We start from the raw sequence: 24,497 nt of genomic DNA on the forward strand, positions 1-24,497 counted from the left end.
TGACTATGATGTCAAATCAGTGGCTCTTTTCTTCCTTCTTTGCTATGAATTTATAAAGTACAGTGATACCTCAACATACGACCGCTCCCACACACGATCTTTTGGACATCCGACGTAAAATTTGTCTCGCCATTTGTTTCTATATCCGACGACATGCTCGAAATACGATGGTTTATGACAGCGCTGCAGTTTCTGTGCTTTCCCGCAAGATGGACGCGCGGCGGATTTTCTTGTGAGAGAAATCAACATGGGTTCCAACAATGTTAGTGCAGGTACTGGGAAAAAGGTGAGGCTTACCATTGAAATGAAGATGGAAATGATGAAAAAAATATATATATATGAGCGTGGGGTGCGCATCTGTGAACTGGCAGAACAATACGACCGTAGACTGTCTATGGTGTCGGCGGTCCTTCTCCGTTCGCCTGTTTTCATAAGTTAATGTGACAATTATGTTTGTAACATCGCCAAAGAAATCGCCGGCTTCGTCAGGTTTTTAATCATTCATTTCAGAACTTGTGCTACGTAACATGCCTACTGTCCGTCGCAGCTGAAGAAGTGAAAAGTAAAAAGTCCTTCCTCACTCTGACACAACAGCCTTGCGGTCCGTTCAGGTACACCACGGAAAAATAAATCTGCCACATTAGAACCTGATTCGTTACATTATTACAGGTATTATTATATTATTATTCCAATTTTTATTCATAATTTACTTGTTTTGCTCTGTGTAATTGTTGTTTGCAATAGTACCAGCGGTATTTATTAAGGATTTGGTGTAGGTTTTCGGGCTGTGGAACGAATTAATGAAATTATAATGTATTCTTATGGGAAAATCCTGTTCGACATACGACCATTTCGACTTACAAACAAGGTCCTGGAACTAATTAACTTCGTATATAGAGGTACCATTGTATAAGTAGTCGCTAGTAGACGTCCAATCTATTTGAAGTGGGAGGACTGGCAGCGAATTATTCGCTGCCAGTCCTCCCACTTCAAATGGGTTTGATTTTAATCGCTGTCAATGGCAACCAATTAGTAAATGTAAAGACCAATCTAGTCAGTAAAACTGGTGCTGTTTTTAGTATTGTGCCAATACATGTATTAGTATCAGAAGAGGCCCTGATACAGCATCAGAATGCTAGCATCGATACCAGCAAATACTGACAAATAACAAGCCGATGCCCTATGTACTCGCCGAGATTTCGTTTCTAGCCGCCATAAAACCATTGAAGGCGATGACTTCTGCTGGCATGTAGAGTTTGGTACTAAAACACTGTGCCAGTTGCATACCTTTACCAATAAAACCGATAGTATCCAAATGAAATGAAAACTATTTTGTATATTTTTTCAAACTGAGTTTCAGTACAATATCGGGATTGGCCAACCTCACAGCCGTGTATCTCATTTGGTAAGCGGTGCAAAAACATGGTATCGTAACAATGTCAGTTGTTTTATTGAACTTCTACCCACTGTTATTTTGGGGTGAGGCGGGTTACTGGAAGGAAAAAAAAACAGGTGCACTAGAACTCCATACAGGGAGTTGAGATTCAAACCCCAACTTCCGAACTGTGATGCAGACACTAGCGGATCATGCTAGACTTCCAATGTGATTGCTTGAGCCTTTGAGCCACGCAGTAGCAGATGAGACCCTGATTAAAATCTGTATTCCTGCTGTTCTAATCTGCTGTAATCATGTTAGTGTTGATCATAGCCGCACTGATGTTGGCACTCAGCTGTTTACGCACTTAAAGTAAATGCTAAATGGGCTCCATTTATATAGCATCCTTCTACCTTCAATGTACTCAAAGGCTTTTAAAAATGTTGCCTCATAAACCTTCACTCTCATAAACAGACGTGGGTAGAGTCGCCAAAAACTGTGTTCAAGTAAGAGTACAGTTACTTTAGAGTAGTGTTTATACATTATGATGATACGGATGATTATGACATACGTTTAAACAAGCTAAAGTACTTTAAAACATTAATGAACCCAGTTACTCTTTATTTTGAATGCTTCTTATGACATAAGACTATCGTAATCATGACATGAGACCTATCATGAATATGAATTAATTCTTATGACCGGTGTCATGCAGTAAATTATGTCACTTGTGATACAAAAGTTAACATTGTTAGGACAATTAATGACATCTGTGACCTGTCATAAGCTCCATCCATGTTCATGAGTGGTGTTTTATGACAGTTTTAAGATGCATTTAATTAATGTTACCATACATTCTATAATTATTTTTATCTACATTGCCACCCCCGAACTATTATTATGTCTTTTATCTTGCAAAGTAAAAATGTTATTGCTCAATAATAGCTTTAGAAAACATTTTTTAAAAAAACCTATACACACGACAAAAATGGAATAAGACTAAGTTCAGGATTTTTGACATCATGCTTACTCTTTGAGTTAGCAAGGGTTTAATTAGTCGGTGGAGTTGAGTTCAACAATTCTGTGTAGTTTGTTAGTTGTTTTTTAGTTTCAGGCCTCCGGAGTGGCTAAGCTAGCGTCAGTCAAATAGACCATCTTAGCATGCCAATCAAAAACAACACACAGTATGCACACTAATGGTGGGAACCTCTTGGTACCTCACGATACGATACGATTTACGATACAAAGCTCCTGATAACCATGATCTCACGATATGGTGATACAACGAATATCGATACTTTGGTCAGGAAATTATTCTAGGATATTCTACAAAACGACTAATAAACAGAAAAGCAAGCTATCTTCATCATTCTGCTGTAAATTTATCACTAGTAGATGCCCAGTCCTTATGAACTGGGAAGGTGGCAGTTAATGAACCCCTCCCTCATCAAACGGGCCCTTCTCAAAAAGACATGGAAAAACTTATGCATGCATTCATTTTCAGCAGATTGGCCTATTGCAACAGTATATTTACAGGTCTTGATAAAAAATCAGTCAGGAAGCTGCAGCTAGTACAGAATGCTGCAGCCAGAGTCCTCACAAATACAAGGAAACTGGACCACATTACACCGGTTTTGAAATCGTTACACTTGCTTCCAGTGAGTCAAAGGATAGATTATAAAATACTACTGCTCGTCTACAAAACACTTAATGGCCTTTGACCAAAATACATGCTTGATTTGTTAGATTCCTATGAAACATCTAGACCCCTAAGGACGTCTGGCCCTGAAAGAGTTACACTGTTAAAGAACTAATTAACAGTAAAATAAATAGGAAAATAGACATATTAGTAATTTTGGCTGAATGCCAGTGTGTAAAACTATGTTTCAATGAGTTCAACATTTCTACTGACGTAGTCATTCTAATTTCTGTAGTAATCAACTGGATTTTCTATTGGATACTTGCACTATTCATTTGTAACTTTATCTTCTCACTCAGACTGATCCAGGCGGGCTGTCTGTGCTGCAACAACTCGGCTTGGACCAGAACTCTGACCTCTCGGACTCCAGTGTGCAGCAACGCCTGGATGAGTACCGCGAGAGGATCCGCAGGGATATCCGTAAGGAGCTGAAGATCAAGGAGGGAGCGGAGAATCTACGAAGGGCCACAACAGACAGGAGAAATGCCCAACAGGTTGACTCGCAGCTCCGCAGTTCTAAACGCAAGCTGGAGTGTCTCCATGCTCAACTACAGGAGCTGGATGCACTCATTGTGGTCAAGGGACACAATGAGAATAAAGGTACATGTTCTGCTTAGAGGAAAAAAAAAAAAAAAGAATCATTTCTAATTCTTTAGTTGGTAGTGCAAAATTCAATGGATCATGCTGTATTGTCTCAAGACCCCACGCTCAGAAGGCAAGGCAAGGCAAATTTATTTATATATTCAACACAAGGCTTTACATCACATGAAGATCATAAAAATCTCATTAAATCAATAGAACATAAAAACAAAGACAATCGAAACGGGAAATAAACATAAAAATCGCATTTACTCATGAATAGAATTTAAAAAAAAAAAAAAAACTTCTACTATTGAAATCGACAATGGAGATAAAGCAAAAGAGGAATAGAAAGCAAATAGATTGAAATATATAGGCAGTTATAGATATGCAGTGCTAAACAAAAGCGTTTTTAGCCCTGATTTAAAGGAGCTAGCAGTTTGAGCATACTTCGGATCTTCAGGTAACTTGTTCCAGAGGTGAGGAGCATAATAACTAAATGCTGTCTCACCCTACTTGGTTCTTGTTCTTGGAACATATAGGATACCGGTTCCAGACAACCTTAAGGGTGTAGATGTTTCATAGCAATCTAACAAATCAAACATGTATTTTGGTCCAAGGCCATTAAGTGTTTTGTAGACGGGAAGTAGTATTTTATAGTCTATCCTTTGACTCACTGGAAGCCAGTGTAACGATTTCAAAAACCGGTGTAATGTGGTCCAGTTTCCTTGTATTTGTGAGGACTCTGGCTGCATCATTCTGTACTAGCTGCAGCTTCCTGACTGATTTTTTATTCAGACCTGTAAATGTACCGTTGCAATCGTCCAATCTGCTGAAAATGAATGCATGCATCAGTTTTTCCATGTCTTGTTGAGTCAGAAGCCCCTTAATTAGTAAGTAAAGTGGCAACTTTCCTATTGTCACTCATGAGGCTAGGCCCCTTCTGTTTTTTTTTTGTTTTTTTTGTTTTTTTATTAAAAAGATTTTTTAGTGGTTTATTTTTTAAAAAATCAAATCAATTATAGTATATATATATTCTATATATATATTTTTTTTATCACTTAACTTGACTGCCATTGACAAGGATAACCATCCAATTCATTTAAACTGGGATGACTGGCTGTGAATGCTCATCTTTTACTGCCGTTAATCTCAAATCCATTTTGACTGGGAGGGGGGAATGTACACTAATCATAATCGTCCTTGACCTTCTCACCTTCCACCTTTAGATGCTGCAACATCACCAGGCTCGGTCAGTCGACCATCTGCCAACCAACACCGCATTGCTGCCTTGGAGCGGCAGCTTAACATTGAATTAAAGGTTAAACAGGGTGCCGAAAATATGATTCCCATTTATGCCAATGGCGCTACCAAGGTAATCATATGATTCTGCAAAAACTTACTCTTCCCTTCTTGATGCATTGTCCTTCAAAGTTTTCTGATCCTTTACTTCCACTCAACAGATTTTTCCTTTTGATTGCTTGCAGGACAAAAAGCTTCTCCAGACAGCTCAACAGATGCTGCAGGACAGCAAGACCAAGATCGACATCATCCGCATGCAGATCCGAAAGGCCATGCAGGCCACGGAACAGTCTGAGGACAGCCAATGTACTTATCACTCTTTAGTTTTTCACCCTCACTCATCTTTCTCGTCCCCTTTTAGCATTCACCCACCTGTCACACTGCATATTTCATGATGGCGGCAGTAATGGATCAATTCTTGCTTCAGAACCTCACAGTGCCCGGTCAAACACACTCGCACACACACAATGTGCATTTACGCACTGGTATACACATTTTCCATTACAGCCCTTAAGCTCCTGGTTAGAGTCTTATTGATGTTCCTGCATCCCCTTGATGTTGGCCAACAACTAAGAGCTAGGTCTCATTTAGCAGAGGTTAGAGACAAAGCAGGTTGGGTCAGAAAGGAAGACCAAGTCATGAATGGGAATTCAAAGGGATGTAATGTGTTTGTGCCTCGTCAGCAGTGTTGTTAATGACGATGTTAGAGTATAACGGCGTTACTAACGGCGTTATTTTTTTCAGCAGTGAGTAATCTAATTAATTACTTTTCTCATCTTTGCAACGCCATTACCGTTACTGAGGATGTAAAGGCGTGCGTTACTTTGCGTTACTACGTTGGTTGAATGGCGCGAGAAAAGTCTGCGAGACACTGAGAGAGAAGAGCGCAAGTGGGAAAGAGGGAGTTGTGACGCCGTTGCTAGGCTAGGTGGCTCCAATAATAGCTGACTGTAGCCGACAGCCTACAAACTACGCCCATATGATGCTATGCTAGATATCACATGTATATGAACTAGATGCGAAATGATACACTTGCCAGCGTTGGTAAACAGACGCCATCGTAAAGCAGTAGACTTCTCAGAAAGGCTCTGTTGTAGAAACCCTTCCTAGCGAACCTAAGTAACTTTTTATCTAAAATACTCCTAAATCGGCAAAATCTTGACTTGAATCTACATATCTTTAAATGATAAAATGGTTTTAAAACTTTCACGTCGAAAGTAGACAGACGGGAACTATTGAAATAACGGGAGCAATTTTAACAACTCTAACGATTGATTCACAACATTAAACGACTTCCAAACATAGCAAAGGTTACCATCTAGTTATCGCTATATCCACAATCCCCCTGTGTCTAGTTAAGTTTTGGGTAAAGAATTGGGCTAGGGCGACTGTCCCAAAAACTCTTTGAACTTCATATAATGTGACCAATGTTTTTTTTGTTGTTTTTTGTTTTTTTTTTAATTGGAAAAAAAAAACATGAAAAGTAAAACCAGTTACTTGCCAAGTAACTAATTACTTTTACATTCAGGTAACTGAGTTACTAACTCACTTTGTGAGAGAAGTAATTTGTAACTGTAATTAATTACTTTTTAAAAGTAAGATTAACAACATTGCTCGTCAGAAACATGGTCCGTTCCATACATTTTAATGGCAACGTATAAATGTTTATTGACAAGCCCAAGAGTGTAGTTTTACAATATATTAGGGCTGTCAAAAGTTTAAAATTTTTAATCGAGTTAATTAAAGCTTAAAATTAATTAATCGCAATTCAAACCATCTATAAAATATATCATATTTTTCTGTAAATTATTGTTGGAATGGAAAGATAAGACTCAAGAAGGATATACAGTGCCTTGCAAAAGTATTCGGCCCCCTTGAACCTTGCAACCTTTCGCCACATTGCAGGCTTCAAACATAAAGATATAAAATTTTAATTTTTTGCAATATTATTCGGCCCCCGTGCGTTAATACTTTGTAGCGCCACCTTTTGCTCAAATTACAGCTGCAAGTCGCTTGGGGTATGTTTCTATCAGTTTTGCACATCGAGAGACTGACATTCTTGCCCATTCTTCCTTGCAAAACAGCTCGAGCTCAGTGAGGTTGGATGGAGAGTGTTTGTGAACAGCAGTCTTCAGCTCTTTCCACAGATTCTCGATTGGATTCAGGTCTGGACTTTGACTTGGATACGTTTATTTTTGAACCATTCCATTGTAGATTTGGCTTTATGTTTTGGATCATTGTCCTGTTGGAAGATAAATCTCCGTCCCAGTCTCAGGTCTTGTGCAGATACCAACAGGTTTTCTTCCTGAATGTTGCTGTATTTGGCTGCATCCATCTTCCCGTCAATTTTAACCATCTTCCCTGTCCCTGCTGAAGAAAAGCAGGCCCAAACCATGATGCTGCCACCACCATGTTTGACAGTGGGGATGGTGTGTTCAGGGTGATGAGCTGTGTTGCTTTTACGCCAAACATATCGTTTTGCATTGTGGCCAAAAAGTTCAATTTTGGTTTCATCTGACCAGAGCACCTTCTTCCACATGTTTGGTGTGTCTCCCAGGTGGCTTGTGGCAAACTTTAAACGAGACTTTTTATGGATATCTTTGAGAAATGGCTTTCTTCTTGCCATTCTTCCATAAAGGCCAGATTTGTGCAGTGTACGACTGATTGTTGTCCTATGGACAGACTCTCCCACCTCAGCTGTAGATCTCTGCAGTTCATCCAGAGTGATCATGGGCCTCTTGGCTGCATCTCTGATCAGTTTTCTCCTTGTTTGAGAAGAAAGTTTGGAAGGACGGCCGGGTCTTGGTAGATTTGCAGTGGTCTGATGCTCCTTCCATTTCAATATGATGGCTTGCACAGTGCTCCTTGAGATGTTTAAAGCTTGGGAAATCTTTTTGGATCCAAATCCGGCTTTAAACTTCTCCACAACAGTATCTCGGACCTGCCTGGTGTGTTCCTTGGTTTTCATAATGCTCTCTGCACTTTAAACAGAACCCTGAGACTATCACAGAGCAGGTGCATTTATACGGAGACTTGATTACACACAGGTGGATTCTATTTATCATCATCGATCATTTAGGACAACATTGGATCATTCAGAGATCCTCACTGAACTTCTGGAGTGAGTTTGCTGCACTGAAAGTAAAGGGGCCGAATAATATTGCACGCCCCACTTTTCAGTTTTTTATTTGTTAAGAAAGTTTAAATTATCCAATAAATGTTGTTCCACTTCACGATTGTGTCCCACTTGTTGTTGATTCTTGACAAAAAAATTAAATTTCATATCTTTATGTTTGAAGCCTGAAATGTGGCGAAAGGTTGCAAGATTCAAGGGGGCCGAATACTTTTGCAAGGCACTGTATGCATTCAACATACGTTACATAAGTACTGTGTTTGTTTACTATAACAAATCAATAAGATGGCATTAACATTATTAACGTTCTGTTAAAGCGATCCATGGATAGAAAGACTTGTAGTTCTTAAAAGATAAATGTTAGTACAAATTATAGAAATTTTATATTAAAACCCTTCTTAATGTTTTTGTTTTAATAAAATTTGCAAAATTTTCATTCAAAAAATAAACTAGTAGCTGGCCATTGTTGATGTCAATAATTACACAGTGCTCATAGTGCTGAAACCCATAAAATCAGTCGCACCCAAGTGCCAGAAGAGGGCGACAAAACACCAAAAAAGAAAACACAAGTAACAAGTGGACATTACACTGTGCTGTCATTTTAATCTGTTTGAGCGGGGCATGTGCGTTAAATGCGTCAAATATTTTAAGTGATTAATTTTAAAAAAATAATTATTTCCCGTTAACGCGATAATTTTGACAGCCCTACAGTATATAATTTTTTAATCAAGTAGTCACACTGCATCTCAAGGGCATCATTTTGCATTTTGACACACCAAGAAGTACAGTATTTGGTTTCAGTGGAAAGGCTCACACAAGTTTTGGACTACACTGCCTTTCATTGTACAATATGTAAAAAAATCCGCTGTGTTCTAGGCAAAGCTGACATGTGTGGGGTTGAGCTGCGTGTTGAGGAGCTGTGGCATCATTACCGTGTGGAGCATGCCATGGCTGAAGGAGCAAAGAATATGCTGCGACTACTTGGTGCGGGAAAAGTCCAAGACAAAAAGGCTATGGCGGAGGTCAGAAAGTTTATTTTTGTTTATAAAGCAACACGGACATGAACCAGGAACTGTAAAATAGATCTGTCTGTGACTTGCAGGCACAATGCGGTCTGAGTGAGTCATCCCAGCGTCTGGACCTGCTCAGATGCTCTCTGGAGCAGCGGCTACTGGAGCTCCCAGAGGACCACCCAAAGGCTTGTCTCATCAAGGAGGAGCTGGCTTTGGCTTCCTCCTCAGCTTTCAGCTCTCGTCATAGCACATCCTATGTTCACAACCAGTACAGCACCCTAAGTAAACCATCACCTCTAACAGGTAGACACCAAGGAGCTGATTGGCGACAGATTTGCTCACACAAATAGATATGGAAGCCGAATGGACTTAGACTTCACTATCAGTTGACAAGACAGCTCCCATAATCATTGCGCAACGCCTTGACTTTCACTGTGATAACTCATAAACACACTGCGTTCAAACGCCGGATTTAGGTGGAAACAGGACGAATGTTTTATTGCATACAAGCAGGCTGGATTGTCTCAAGAGTGATTTGGTCAAGGATTCAAGGTAATTATTAGATAAAACAGACCCATGCATGCACTTTCAACTTAAAACCTCTTAGTTTTGTGACGGCTGCTGTACACCGCCACATTGGATCACCGTAGCAGAATTTTAGCTCGAAATATTTACGTAAAATATATGATAACTGCCCGTTTTTTCGCTTTTAACCAAGAATCTAAACTGTTCTATGTTCATAGCTATAGGAATTCTGGTGATGTATGCATCTATTTACAATAATTTTCAACTTTAAAAACTCTGTTTTGTGATGGCCACCATGTTGTATCCATACACAGTAGTGTAAGTTTACATTCAAATGATCAGGTCATTTTCCACCAACTGCTCGTTTTTTGGCAAAAAAAAGTAGTAATTTAGACAAATTAAGATGATGCTTTCCTCAAGTATTAAGTTTCTGATGTGAAAATGGAACGATTTATTAACTGTTGAAAACTTACACTAAATAAAAAAAAAAAAAAAGTTGCTATTTTGGGCAAAAACAAATGATATCTTAAATCTTGCTATTGATCCTGAAAACATAGGTGATTATCTCTGCATTTGGTGAGTTTTGTGCATCTAGCGTAAAATTTGAGAATATTATAGCCATTTTAAATTTTGTTCATGCTTTTAAAAAAATTCAATTCAATTTTATTTGTATAGCCCTATATCACAACAAGGTTGTCTCAAAGAGCTTTGCAGAGGCAATATGATACACACTTACACAGTCAACAACGGTAGATGAATTAGATAAAGTTCAAGTCCTGGGCATCCCCTATCCTTAGCCCCTCCATGTCGGCAAGGAAAAACTTAAAAAACCCTTTGGGAAAAATGAGAAACCTTGGGGAGAATCACAGTCAGGAGAGATCCACTCCCAGGACGGACATGCTATAGATACACCAGGACTGATGGTGGGTATTAGCAGCAGGAGGTCCAATTTGTAGAGATGCAATGGAATGAAGAAACAAGAGGAGGTCCATCTAGCCAAATGAGACGGGGGGGGGGGGCTACGAGGGGACACTGGGTGACTAGTGATGAAGAGACTGGTCAACTAGATATTAGAATTAGAAAAGAGAAATGAAGGAAGACAAGTGGTAGGTAGAGTGAGAAAAAGGAGATAGGACTCAGTGGCTGTACATCCCCCAGCATTATAACTTCTAGTGCAGCTTAGACTGAACTGTGAGTCTAGTCAGATTTCAACTAGCCTGACCATAAGCTTTGTCAAATAGCTCCTACTGTAAAAAAAAAAAAAAAAAAATCTGGATTTTATTAGGGAACGACTTTGAATTTTTTCTTTGTCGCTGCTCATGGAGACTCATGTATGCCTAAGGAAGGTGCCTGTTTTGGTTTTAGGTCGCTAGCGGCTTTGGTTTTGAAAATATTTGAATTTTAAAGTTTTTCAAAATAGGTCCCCTACGGATCGGCCAGGAGCCCCGTCAACTGACAGTGAGGTCTATGGACTGGACATATTGCATCTTTCTCCCCCAAAATGGCCAAAATATGTGAAAATGATTTGAGGCATTTGCCTCAATGTAACCCTGAGTTAGACTTCCTTACTTGCTCCATGTTTCTTCTCTGTCCAGGAACTCTTCAAGTTCATCTTTTGGGATGTGTAGGGCTACCGGAGGTTGTCCCAGGCAGGACCCGAGGGACACCCGTGGTTCTTCCTGCTTACTCTACAGGAGATGGACGTTCTTCATTTAAATTGAGTGGCCTCTACAGCCGCAGCACGAGTAGCATGAGCCTTAAGATCCCTGGCAAGAATGATGAACTGTCTCGTATGTATTTTTTTTTTTTTTAACTAAATTAACGATGTAAATAAGGAAAGAAAATGAGTGCATTTTTTTCTCATCAAATGAACTTTTAAGAGGTTAAGAAATAAGACATTTTAAGTCAATTTATGAGAAACAATACACATTAACAGTATATTCAATCCATATTTTGTCTAATTTTGTGTGTGAGTTAATGCCATTTGAGGATTAGAGGGGGAAAAAATGAACTTGCAAATATATAGTGTTCATTTTTTACAAAAAAATTTGGTTATAATTTACCCGTGACATATCCATTTTTATAAATTCTAAGTTTAGCCAATATTTTAAATCCTAACTTCGCCCTGTCAAGGGTTAAGGGAAGACTGAAACTCAAGGTTATTTATAACGCTCATGAATAATTACCCCTGTATAGATGAATAAAACAATGCCTCTTTTTGTGTGCATGTTGCAGTGGAAGTGAGTGCAGTACTGAAGCTGGAGAACACAGTGGTAGGTCAGACCGCCTGGAGAACATTTGGAGATCAGACGTGGGATCAAAGCTTCACGGTGGAGCTGGAGAGGGTGAGAATGGGTCGTGGCATTGCAGTCACTCCAAATGTCAAAAACAGAGACCTTAACCCTGTATAGGCAGAGTAACTATTTTTGATCATTAAAAACAACTTTAACTCTTTCCGTTCCATTGACGATGACAGATATCCAATATTGTTGCTCTTTTCGTCCTTCTGTCGTGACTTTAAATGGTTATTCACAAGTAGATGTGTATTGCTTTCAATGTCAACCAGTGAATAAAAAAAAAAACAACAACAACAACAACATAATAATAACAATTATATTAACTAGACAATGCAATTCCTAGAGCAATTGTGTGGAGATGCTTTGCTCTGCTGGTCAGTAAATAATAATACATATTATTTTAAAGCGCCTTTTAAAACATTCAAGGACACTATAGAGGAAATACAAATTAAAGTTAACAAAAGCACTGATTAAAAAGCAAAATGAACGTAATAAGCAATGGGTGAATAGACAAACGTGTTTTGAGTCTGTATTTAAAAAGTGGGAAAGAAGTTGAATTGCAAAAGTCAGGGGTTAAAGAGCTCCAGATCCAGTTTCCATTCCAGCTCCATTGTTCTTGTTTTCCTTGTTTGTTTCAATCGCCTCAAGAACAATAAATCAACAATCAGTTTTGAAAGTATTCAAAGCTTTTGACACTTACTAAATTGATGGCCTGAGGATATTTAGTTTGAACTCCTGTCTCTCACATAGGTACAGGGGATTCAATGAGTCACTGACCAACTACAGGGCTTGGACAAAATAATGGAAACACCTAACATTTTGGCATCATTATCATTGAACATAATTGTTAAAGAATGGCGTTAGGAACATTCTAATGAAGTTGAGCATCTTGAGTGGCAGGCACACTCCCCAGACCTCAACATTACTGAGCATTTAGAGTTAGTTTAAAAGATTCATTTAAGACTTCTATTTCCACCGCCATCGTCTCTGAAAGAGTCAGAGGGTATTCTAACTGAAGAATGGCTTAAGATTCCTTAGGAAAAAATTCGCAAGTTGTATGAATCAATATTTCGGAGAATTGAAGCTGTAATTGCCGCAAAAGGAAGATGACACCATTTTTTTTTTTTTTTTTTTCTTGATTTTTTTTGTAAAGGTGTTTCGATTATTTTGTCCAACCCCTGTAAGTCTGCAACATTACATATATCATTTACTGCTTGTATTCCAGTGAAGAAAATAAGTATTTGAACACCCTGCTATTTTGCAAGTTCTCCCACTTAGAAATCATGGAGAAGTCTGAAATTTTCATCATAGGTGCATGTCCACTGTGAGAGAGAGAGACATAATCTAAAAAGAAAAATCCAGAAGTCACAATGAATGATTTTTTAACTATTTGTTTGTGTGATACAGCTGCAAATAAGTGTTTGAACACTTGTCTATCAGCTACAATTCTGACCCTAAAAAGACCTGCTAGTCCGCCTATTAAAAGTCCACCTCCACTCCATGTATTATCCTGAATCAGATGCACTTGTTTGACGTCGATGGCAGCATAAAGACACCTGTCCACCCCATACAATCAATGATACTCAAACTTGTCACATGGTCAAGACCAAAGAGCTGTCCAAAAACACCAGAGACAAAATTGTTCACCTCTACAAGGCTGGAAAGGGCTACGGAGCAATTGCCAAGCAACTTAGTGAAAAAAGGTCCAATGTTGGAGCAATCGTTAGAAAATGGAAGAAGCTAAACATGACAGTCAGTCTCAATCGGAGTGGAGCCCCATATAAGCTATCACCTCGAGGGGTCTCAATGATCCTAAGAAAGGTGAGGAATCACCCCAGAATTACACAAAAGGAGCTGGTCAATGACCTGAAAAGAACTGGGACAACCGTTTCCGAGGTTACCGTTGGTAGTACACTAGACGTCATCATGCATGGCACAGAAGGTTCCCCTGCTTAAACCAGCACATGTCAAGGCCCGTCTTAAGTATGCCTATGACCATTTGGATAATGCAGTGGAGTCATGGGAGCAAGTTTTGTGTTCAGATTAGAGTTTTTAAAAAAAATAGAACTTTTTGGTCAGAATTCCAGAAACCGTGTTAGGAAAAAGAAGGATGAGTACTATCTTAAGAACACCATCCCCAATGTGAAGTCTGGGGGGGGTAGCATCATGATTTGGGGGTGTTTTTCTGCGCATGGGACAGGACGAGTGCACTGTATTAAAGAGTGGATGACTGAGGCTGACATTTTGGGGAACAATGTCCTTCCTTCAGTCAGCGCATTGAAGATGGGTCATGCCTGGATCTTCCAACATGACAATGACCCGAAGCACACAGCCAGGAAAACCAAGGAGTGGCTCTGTAAGAAGCATAACAAGGTTCTAGCATGGCCTAGCTGGTCTCCTGAACTAAACCCAATAGAAAACTTTTGGAGGGAGCTCAAACTCCATGTTTTTCAGCGACAGCCCAGAAAGGTGACTAAATGGGTGAGCCAAGATCCCTCCTGTAGTGTGTGCAAACCTTTTGAAAAACTACTGTAAACGTTTGACTTTTGTAATTGCAAACAAAGCCTACTGTACCAAATATTAATATTAGTTTTCTCAGGTGTTCAAATACTTATTTGCAGCTGTATGACACAAATAAATCGTTAAAAAAAATCATAAATTGTTATTTCTGGATTTTTCTTTTTTGATAATATCTCACAGTGGACATGGACCTATGATGAAAAATTCAGACCCTATGATTTCTAAGTGGGAGAACTTGCAAAATAGCAGGGTGTTCAAATACTTATTTTCTTTACTGTATATGGATTTGGGAATGTTATGTTTCTGTTTTCTTTTGGGCTAGTCTAGGGAGTTGGAGATTGGGGTGTACTGGAGAGATTACCGCTCTCTGTGTGCGCTGAAATATTTGAAGCTGGAAGAGTTTTTGGATAACCAAAGACACAGAGTCAAGCTAGAGCTGGAACCACAGGGCCTGCTGCTGGCAGAGGTAACACACAAACAACAGATATTTATCAAAAATTCTGACTCACCTGATTTTGAGAATATGCCGATACGGAGTCCTGATCCGATACCAAAAAGTAAATAAATAAAAAAGTTTTTGGTTGTACTTGAACAAAAGTTCCAAACATGTTACAGTACTGTACTTTTTACAGTACTTTCTCTTCCGCTTTTCCCACGGGTGTTGCGGAGTATAAAACGTATATGGCAGAAAACACAGACAAGTCTGAAAAAGCAGTTTCTGCTCTTGCACTCCTCTTTAAAAGAAACTGCTGTATTTCAAGCCAAAACAACTGTTGTGTTTGATAGAACAATATGTCTATGCTGCCATAGCAGATTCATGGCGCATTAAGCCCCTGAACTATTTTTAATTTGTCCGTTTTACCCTGGAAACCCCCGTTTACAGACGTCGCACAAACACTTTTGTTTCAACACACCCATAAAACGAAGGTAGTTAATTATATTTATTATTCAAAATGTCATTTTTAGCTCAGAATCATTAATTGATGTCTAACATTTCGTTTAAAAAAAAAAAAAAAAACATTTTATTCACTCGCATATTTTAAATTTTTAAACAAATGACGTCACAATGAAAAAAATGGTGTCTGTAAAAAAGTCATAGATATCTACCTCACAACTACTGCTTAATTGTATTTTTTTTGTTACTGTCGCATTTTCTCCGATATGTTAGATGATAAGTAATCGATCCAAAAAACAAAGTTTAAAAGAGTAAATATATGAAAAACTCGACCATTCCTTGACGTCTGCGATTTTTGCATCGGGACCCTTGTTATATTACCATGTTTCACCCATAAAATCCCCCAAAAAATCCAGCTGTTGCCATTCACAGCTGTGTCTTGACATTCGATGATACATGCTACATGGAGTTTTTGGATCGAAACAAGGTAAGTACGCGATAATATCTCGTTAAAGTCATGGCATCTGGAATTCTGCTCTCGCGTGCTCTCACCTCCAGATAGGATTTTGCTGTTTACATTTTTTTTTTTTTTAAATGCCCTCCTGTTCAAAATTTTTCTTCCCCCAGAAAATTTAGATTTTAAGCTTTCCAATGATGTATCACACATGCATATCGGACAATTTTGAAATTTGGCCAAATTGGGGGTCTCAGAGCGGAACTTCAAGTCACCTGAGTGTTTTCCGCCATGTATTTTTGTATCTTTTGGCAATGTCATTGTATTTCTGGATTATTTTGTTACTTCTTAGCCCATAAAAAGTAAAAAAAAAAACAAAAAAAACCATATAAATTAGGCGTGAATGATATTGGAAAAAACTATCATTGCAATTTTGGTAGGGGTTTGCTATACATTGCGATATTATATTGCATTATTAAAACTAGAAGAATTTGCACCAGATAACTTGAATAGCTGCTGTATGTTTGGCATAGGCCTGAACAATTTTGGAAAAATATTGCGATATATGTTGCCAAAGCATCACACTTACTTTTTGAATTGGTTGCACTTGTGCACCTTTTTTCTTATGTTGCACCAGCACAAAATGTAGGCGCAGCCACATTTTTCATTGAATCACCTTTAACACCATACTTTTAATCACTCTGCAAAACATTCATATCATTCATAAAAGTGAATCCATTCAAATTCACTCACGCGTTGATGCTCACGCTGCCGAAAACAGCCTCCCACTTACACGAGGAGTTGCCACAGACGTGTAACTAGCTAAACGATGATTAACACATTTGTGCCTTTGATCGTAAAGCCACTGAGGCTTTGCTGGCGAAATCATAGCTACAAACTTGTCAATCATTATTAATTTTAAGTACCAAACGCAGGACACACTGATTAGAAGGAAGTAGGGTGAGAGGCTGTGCGAGCATAAAGCAGAAAAAAATATACTTTTTAAATTAAAAACCCAATCTTCTGAAAAATGATCCGATTTCTGATCATGTGATCGGATCGGGACATCCCCATGTCCAAGTGTTGTAATTTTAAATGTGGAAGAGAATCAATTAGACTGATTCCAGAATTACTAATTAATCAAGCATTTTTAGCAAAAGACCCCTAATTCATTTGTTATTTGTTATTCTTTATCTTCTTATTAGGTCACCTTTTTCAACCCAGTAATAGAGAGAGGACGCAGACTGCAGAGACAAAAGAATGTCTTTTCTAAACAGCAAGGTATGCTTCAGAGCGCACACTCAAATATTGGAGCTGTGTCTTATAAAGAGATACACTATATTTATTTCAAAATGGGACATAGGCTGTGACATGGGAGCCACACGGGGTGTAGCAGATGGTCTTGATAGCTCAAAAGTACCTTAGTAAGGTTAAAAAAATGCACTTTCCACTGTATTTGTTTGCTTAATGATGCAGTGGTAGGTTAGTATGGAAATCGGCACTTAAAAGGTACATAACATTCTCCAGACATTTCATTACAAAAAAATTACTACACAAAAATAAGTCTTGAACATTAATGAATGATTGACACTTCATCAAGTGTCCTAACCAGGGGCGGACTGGGACTAAAAAGCAGTCCTGGACTTTGACTCAGCCAAGCCTACAAGAATCACTGTACGAAGGGAAACACAGACCCTCTAGGGCAGGGGTCCCCAACCTATTCCATAAAGGCCCGCTGTGGGTGCAGGATTTTGTTCCAACCAAACAAGATGACACCTTTTCACCAATCTGGTGTTTTAGAAGTGCAATCAGTTGACTGCAGTCAGGTGCTGCTTGTTTTAGCAGGAACCTCATTGGTTCAACGGTCTGTGTTGGATCAGTTGGAACAAAAACCAGGGCCCACAGCAGGCCTTGAGGACCGGGTTGGAGACCCCTGCTCTAGGGCACAGGTGTCAAACCGATTCCAGAAAGGGCCAAATGGGTGCAGGTTTGCTTTCCAACCAATGAAGAGGACACCTTTTCACCAATGAGATCTTTTACATGTGTAATCAGTTAAACTTTGTCAGGTGCTGCTTGTTTCAGCAGGAAGTTCATTGGTTAAACCCTCTGCGTCGTATCGGTTGGAACAACAGCACCCACTTGGCCCTTTCTGGAATCTGTTTGACACCTGTGCTCTAGGGGGATCCGGGGGCATGCCCCCATGGGAGAATGTATGTTTTTTACATTTTATTGTAAAATGCATCAATTTCGTGCACTTTGAGAGAAAAATGAAGCGGCTATGAAGAACTACACAGTGCATTATTATACATTTTAACTTGAATACTTACTGAGAAATTAACAGCACAGTCAAGGTCTCAATGTAGAACCAGAAAAAGGCAGGACACTGCCTGAAGCACATAGAAAAACATGGTATGATTTATGATAAATCAAAATGAAAAGAGGCTGTAATAATACATTTTAACTTGAATACTCACTGAGAAATGAACAGAACACTCTCAGGATCTCTATGTTGAACCAGAAAAACACAGGAGACTCTATTTCTTCTGAATTAATATTGCTGGTGCGCGTGCATACATTGTTTTACAGCTAAAATAATTTTTCTTAGGAGAGGGACAGTAGGATTAGCATACTTTAACATGACACGGTTGCAAACGGGGACATGGACTAGCTGGCACTAACCCCTTTGATTGCCATTTATTTCATTTAAAATGTAGCTACCTGGTGGATAACAATTGCCAATATACCTAGCAAGTAACCCTCTTCATCCCTACTTACTTACCCTGCGCTTGTCTGGAGAACTTCCACCAGCTCATCATTACCCTCTCCCTTGTCTGTTCTCTCTCCCTGCACTGGCTGCTCATGAGAGCGACTGCCGTCCCCACTCTCACCATCGCAGGGGGCTGTGCTGTTCCTAGCCGGTGTGGCCGTTGCAGCCAGACTGCTGCTTGCGAACATGTCTGTCAACTTGTGGCATTTCAACGCTTCGCTCTCGAGTTTCTTCAGTTTTTTCTCTCTAACCTTTTCCGCGCCACCCTTCTCTTTTCTTTTTTTGCCACCACCTTCCATATCGTTTATCCACGCTCGTCGCTATTTTGCTTCCACAAGGAGTAAGGCTTTACCAAAGTAGGCTACTCTGTGCTTTCTTCGTTCTTCTCCTATCAGATTGGCGGTTAACAGCCAGGCGCATTGCTGCCACCTGTCGGATTGGATACGAACTGTAGATAATCATAGAGGATAGGGGGGATAAAAACAGTGATGTATGTATGGCACCGGCCGTTCTGTGAGCCTCCAGAAGCTACAGATTACCAGTCCGCCCCTGGTCCTAACCCAAACTTTAAGCCCAACTCCAACCCAAAGACATTTAAGAAAATGTAACTGCTTTTTCCAAATAATTTTCATCCCTCATGTTGCTAAAAATGTACTATATGTGCTGTAATCAAAAAGCAAACGCACCTAAAGTTGCTGCCAGTTATCAACAAGGATGCTGCAGTTGCTTGTTTACTTTTCAATTTTGGTTTATTAGCGACAATGATGTTAGCCGCACTTTGAATCATGTACATCTTTGATCCACTGCTGAAAGGACATTTCACATCTTTGAATGTGTTTGTCCCAGGTAAAGCGTTCTTGCGTGCCCGCCAGATGAACGTGGATATCAGTACGTGGGTTCGACTCCTGCGGAATGCCATCCCCAGTGGAAGCAATCCACCTGCATTCACACCTGGTTTCTCAAGCAACACACTCACACATGGCACTGGGTATGTCTATATTCTCAGACTAGAGAAAAGTGTTAAGAAATCTTTTGCATTCTTTGCAATGATGATTTGAGTGCTGATAAAAGTATGATGTTTAAATGGAAGTAAAAGTCCTTTACAGGGTTTGGGGCTGTCCAATTTATTGGCTGCCATTGACAGCAATAGTCATCCAATCCATTTTGACTGAATTTGAATCTTTGGAAAATCCTGTACTTGTCATGTAATTAAACGTGGCATTATTGATTAACTCACTCACTGCCATTGATGGTGATAGACATCAAATCCAATTGTCCTTTGATTGATCATTGAGTGATAATGTTTCACTCCCAATGATGGCGCTAGACGTTCATTCCAGTTTGACTGGAGGGCTAGCAGTGATCCAGTGAGTTGGATTGGACGTCCAGCATCGTCAGTGGCAACCAGTGAGTGTTTACTCGAATAAAAATTACCTTGAATAGATTTTTGTTAAACATTTTCGTCTGTTGTTGTTACTGTGTTTGCAGAGAAATCTCTGTAGAAAAACTAACTCTGGACACAGAATCCGCCCTCAAAGCTGAGGTCAGTGACTTTACCACTGTGGTGAGTGAGCACCAGTCAAAGAGAAAGTTACACGCCTTTTTATCGTCTGTTGGATTAGAAACATTTGGCTTGGGAACAGAAGTGATTTGAAAATTTTTCATCCACGTAAAGTAATTTAGAAAATGGGCCACCGATTTAGATGTGCACAGCAAGCGTCAGAGCGGGAAAAGGTGTGAGGCAGATGGCACCTTCATCAAGGTTGAAGCATTTAGCGATTAATTACAGTGTCTTTTCAAAGAAGTAATTAGTGTTGGGGAACAGACAGTGTGAGCTGAAGAGATAATATTCATTTTGTTGCTATTTTAAATCGTTTCCTTGCATTTTTGCAGCCCATGTTCGAATGTCAAGGCAAACGAGACATGCCATGACAATTTTTATGGTAGTACTGTATATGATGCAGGTTGAGTGAGGAAGGGTGGGGGATAGCAGACCGTAGTTTGTACAAAGTTGTTGGAAAATGACTGCATTTCATATGTCAGTTTCCATTTATTTAGTCCTTTTGTTGTTCTAACATTGTCTCTTCATTTCTCCCTGTACTTTGGTCTATGGTGCTCCCCTGCAGCAGACGGTGGTAATCGAGCCCCCTTCCATGCCGGATGTTCCTGTTCCTGACCCCCCGACCAGATCACATTCAAGGGACTCCTTGCGCAGGTGCTGAAACCACACGTACTGTATAACTACTCATAAATCCTGTGCGCAATATGGCCAACACAGCATGACAACAGAAACTCACTCTAGCACACAATATGTTTCTGGGTTTAGCCATTTTTTTAACTCATTCAATGCCAGTGATAGTGATAGATATCAAATCCATTTGAACTGGAATGACTGGCAATGAGTGATCATGTTTTACTGCAATCTGTTGATTGCTGCCAACCCCCCTAGTCAAATTGAATTGGACGTCTATCGCCGTCAATAGCAGCCAATAAGTTAATTGTAAACAAACCTTAATACGTGAGTAATCCAAGCAAAACAACATTGATATAATTGAGGTTTATCACTTTTTTGTACCGTAATTATTTCCTTGAATGTGTTTTTTTTTTTTTTTTTTTCTTTAATTCTTTAGAACAAACTTCCTACTTCTCCATAGGCTACAGGTTGTAGGCCTGGGTTAAAAAAAAATCGATTTTATGTATTTATTGAGGTTTTATTGCTGGTGATTTATAAAATATTTTAATTTTGTTATTAAAGGGATCCACGGATAGAAAGACTTGTAGTTCTGAAGATAAACGTTATTATGAGTTAAAATGATTTGATATTAAAACCCCTCTTGATGTTTTCGTTTTTATACAGTTTGTAAAATTAGTTTAACTGGTAGGTCGCCATTTTTGTTGACGTCAGAGGGTGGTGACGTCAGTAGGTTACGCAGCAGGTCTTCCAGACTATGACTCTAGCGACATAAACATATCATCTGTTCAACCTTTTCAATTTGAACTCCAGAGGAATATTAATAAGCATGACAGCACTGTCAGTATTTCACAAAACAAGCAGCAAAAGCTAAACGAATAGGTAAGACGGGATGGGATGAGACAAGACGAGAGTATGACAAAACTGGTGTCCAGCCAAAATGTACACTGGCAAAACGTTCTACAAGAGGCGAATATGACACCCAAAGTACTACCGTGCGCTTTCAGCATGTTTTGTTTAGATGCATACCGACAGAACATACTAAAGATGCCTTAAGAATACTTAAAAGTAGTAATATAAAATAAGGGTGGTTTAAATATGCTACGTTACTAATGGTGCCAAAAATTTGCTTTAAAGCTACCACAAGAAAACACATGCAAAAAAAGGCAAAGAAAAGGCAATAAAAGACTTAAAAAAAAAAAACACACACACACACAAAAAAGTAAGTACTTGCCGCTTTTAACTGATATGCGAATATGTTGGATGTCTCGCCACGTAGAAGGAATTGCAGAACCGGTAGTGTTCGTCTAGTGACAGTGACAAACTACGTCCTCACCCCGAGCGTCCATTGTGCGCATAAAACATGGCGCCCTCCGTAGGTCAAAACATGTATTAAGTAATATAGATTTTTAAATCCATGGCAATATTTTATGTTTTTCTAATAGCATATTTTAGTAAAAGAGAACGATTGCGGCTCCTTAGAGCCTACAAGTCTTGAAGTCCAAGGTTCCCTTATAATCTGGTATTTTAGTCTAAGGCCATATCGCCTAGCCTAAAGATGTTTTGCCCTCAATTTATTTCTTGAGTTACATTTTATGACAGAAAATGTTTACTTCTGTGTTTTAATGCACTGCGAATAATCTGCCATTAATTTCACTCAGACCAAGCAGAGGACATGTTTGCCTGCAGGATTTCAAGCTGATGGCCGTTCTCGGCAGGGGGCACTTTGGCAAGGTATTAACACCTCATTATTAATTTCAGAATCAACGCACTTAAGCTGTTTTCTAAACAATCTTTTTTTTTTCTTTATAACTTTTGTGACAACAGATGGTACTGAACAGCAGTGTTGTTAATCTTACTTTTAAAAAAAGTAATTAATTACAGTTACAAATTACCTCTCCCAAAAAGTAATTGAGTTAGTAACTCAGTTACCTGAATGCAGGAGTAATTAGTTACTTGGCAAAGTAACTGGGGTTACCTTTCATGTTTTTTTTTCATTCCCAAAAAAAAAAGTATCCTTTGCTGTGTTTGGAAGTCATTTAATGTTGTGAATTAACCGTTAAAGTTGTTAAAATAGCTCCCGTTATTGCATTAGTTCCCTTCTGTCTACTTTCAACATGTGAAAGTTTTAAAACGCTTTTATCATTAAAAGATAGATTCAAGTCAAGATTTTGCTGATTTACGAGTATTTTAGATAAAAAGTTACTTAGGTTCGCGAGGAAGGTTCTTTACAACAGAGCCTTCCTGAGAAGTCTACTGCTTTAAGATGGCGGCTGTTTTACTAACACCGGCGAGTCTATCATTTCACATCTAGTTCTCTATACATGTGCTAACGCCGCTGTGTCTGTCATTTCGCATTTAGTTCTATATACATGTGATATCTACCGTAGCATCATGTGGGCGTAGTTTGTAGGCTATCGGCTACAGTCAGGTATTATTGGAGCCACCTAGCATCACGTTTGCAACTGCGTCACAACTCCCTTCTCTCCACTCCACTCCAGCTCTGCTCTCTCGTCTCCGTGAGTCCGTGTCTCTGACTTTTCTCGCGTCATTCAACCAACGCGGTAACGCATGCCTTTACATCCTCAGTAACGGTAACAGCGTTTCCAAGATGAGAAAAGTAATTAATTAGCTTACTCACTACTGAAAAAAATAACGCTGTTAGTAAAGCTGTTGTACTCTAATGGTGTTATTAACAACACTGCAGAATAGTAATGATAATGCACACTCAGCAGGAAAACAGTACATTATTTTCAATTAATTGTATTGCCTTTACATCCTCAATAACGGTAACGGCGTTTCCAAGATGAGAAAAGTAATTAATCAGGTTACTCACTACTGAAAAAAATAACGCCGTTGTACTCTAACAGTGTTATTAACAACACTGCAGAATAGTGATGATAATGCACACTCAGCAGGAAAACGGTACATTATTTTCAATTAATTGTATTGCCTTTACATCCTCAGTAACGGTAACGGCGTTTCCAAGATGAGAAAAGTAATTAATTAGATTACTCACTACTGAAAAAAATAACACCGTTAGTAAAGCCGTTGTACTCTAACACCGTTATTAACAACACTGCTGGATAGTGATGATAATGCACATCAGGAGGAAAACATTACATTAGTTTCAATGAATTGTACCCACCTGGACGCCACGATCTGTATGTTTAAAAAAAAAAAAAAAAGTTGCCCGAGAGTTTATGATGCTTGCCACACTAAATGCTAATGCTAACGAGAATGCGAATGCTATGCTAACGCTCCGAGCCACCTAGCCAATCATCATCGCGTTTGCAACTGCGTCAGCACCCCCTTCCCTCCTCCCACCTCCCGCTCTGCTCTCTCCAGACAGGCAGGCAGATGTGTGACAAAATCAAACAAGTCGCCCTTCATTCAACCTAATTGTAGTAACGCGCCCCTTCACATCCTCAGTAAAGATGCAAAGATGGGAAGAGGAATCGATTAGATTCCTCACTACTGAAAAAAAAAAACTCTTAACGCCGTTATTAACAACACTATGAGGCACACTGTAAAGTCACAGCACGACCAATTTCAAAACCTACCGTTTGCAGAACGATTTAACTTAAATAACTTTAAATAACAAATGCATTTGCAATCAAATTAAAAACTACACCGATAACACACTTCAACCAAGACACGCTCCCGTTTGGACCTTTTGATCTATTGATGAAACTGTTTTGAAAGTGACTTTAGTGCCTCTTTAAAATTCTGTAATGAAAGTCCTTA

The 24,497-nt window shown here is 39.1% G+C and overlaps 1 protein-coding gene across 3 annotated transcripts in view; it reads left to right on the forward strand.

Moving 5' to 3' along the window:
* The window catches only part of LOC130932026 (serine/threonine-protein kinase N1-like), a 77,098-nt gene that overhangs the window by 42,151 nt on the left and 10,450 nt on the right, over positions 1–24,497 (forward strand). For 2 of the 3 annotated variants that reach the window (XM_057861377.1, XM_057861375.1), the window contains exons 2-14: positions 3,374–3,674; positions 4,883–5,028; positions 5,141–5,261; positions 8,965–9,110; positions 9,191–9,404; positions 11,222–11,416; positions 11,862–11,971; positions 14,766–14,909; positions 16,998–17,073; positions 19,406–19,547; positions 20,048–20,102; positions 20,686–20,774; positions 22,412–22,484. In XM_057861377.1, coding sequence (XP_057717360.1) covers positions 3,374–3,674; positions 4,883–5,028; positions 5,141–5,261; positions 8,965–9,110; positions 9,191–9,404; positions 11,222–11,416; positions 11,862–11,971; positions 14,766–14,909; positions 16,998–17,073; positions 19,406–19,547; positions 20,048–20,102; positions 20,686–20,774; positions 22,412–22,484 — 1,812 coding nt within the window. The remainder of the gene's footprint in view (positions 1–3,373; positions 3,675–4,882; positions 5,029–5,140; positions 5,262–8,964; positions 9,111–9,190; positions 9,405–11,221; positions 11,417–11,861; positions 11,972–14,765; positions 14,910–16,997; positions 17,074–19,405; positions 19,548–20,047; positions 20,103–20,685; positions 20,775–22,411; positions 22,485–24,497) is intronic. The other variant, XM_057861376.1, reaches the window with a different exon arrangement.

This window comes from Corythoichthys intestinalis, chromosome 16 (genome assembly GCF_030265065.1).
Source record: "Corythoichthys intestinalis isolate RoL2023-P3 chromosome 16, ASM3026506v1, whole genome shotgun sequence".
Taxonomy (NCBI): Eukaryota; Metazoa; Chordata; class Actinopteri; order Syngnathiformes; family Syngnathidae; genus Corythoichthys; species Corythoichthys intestinalis.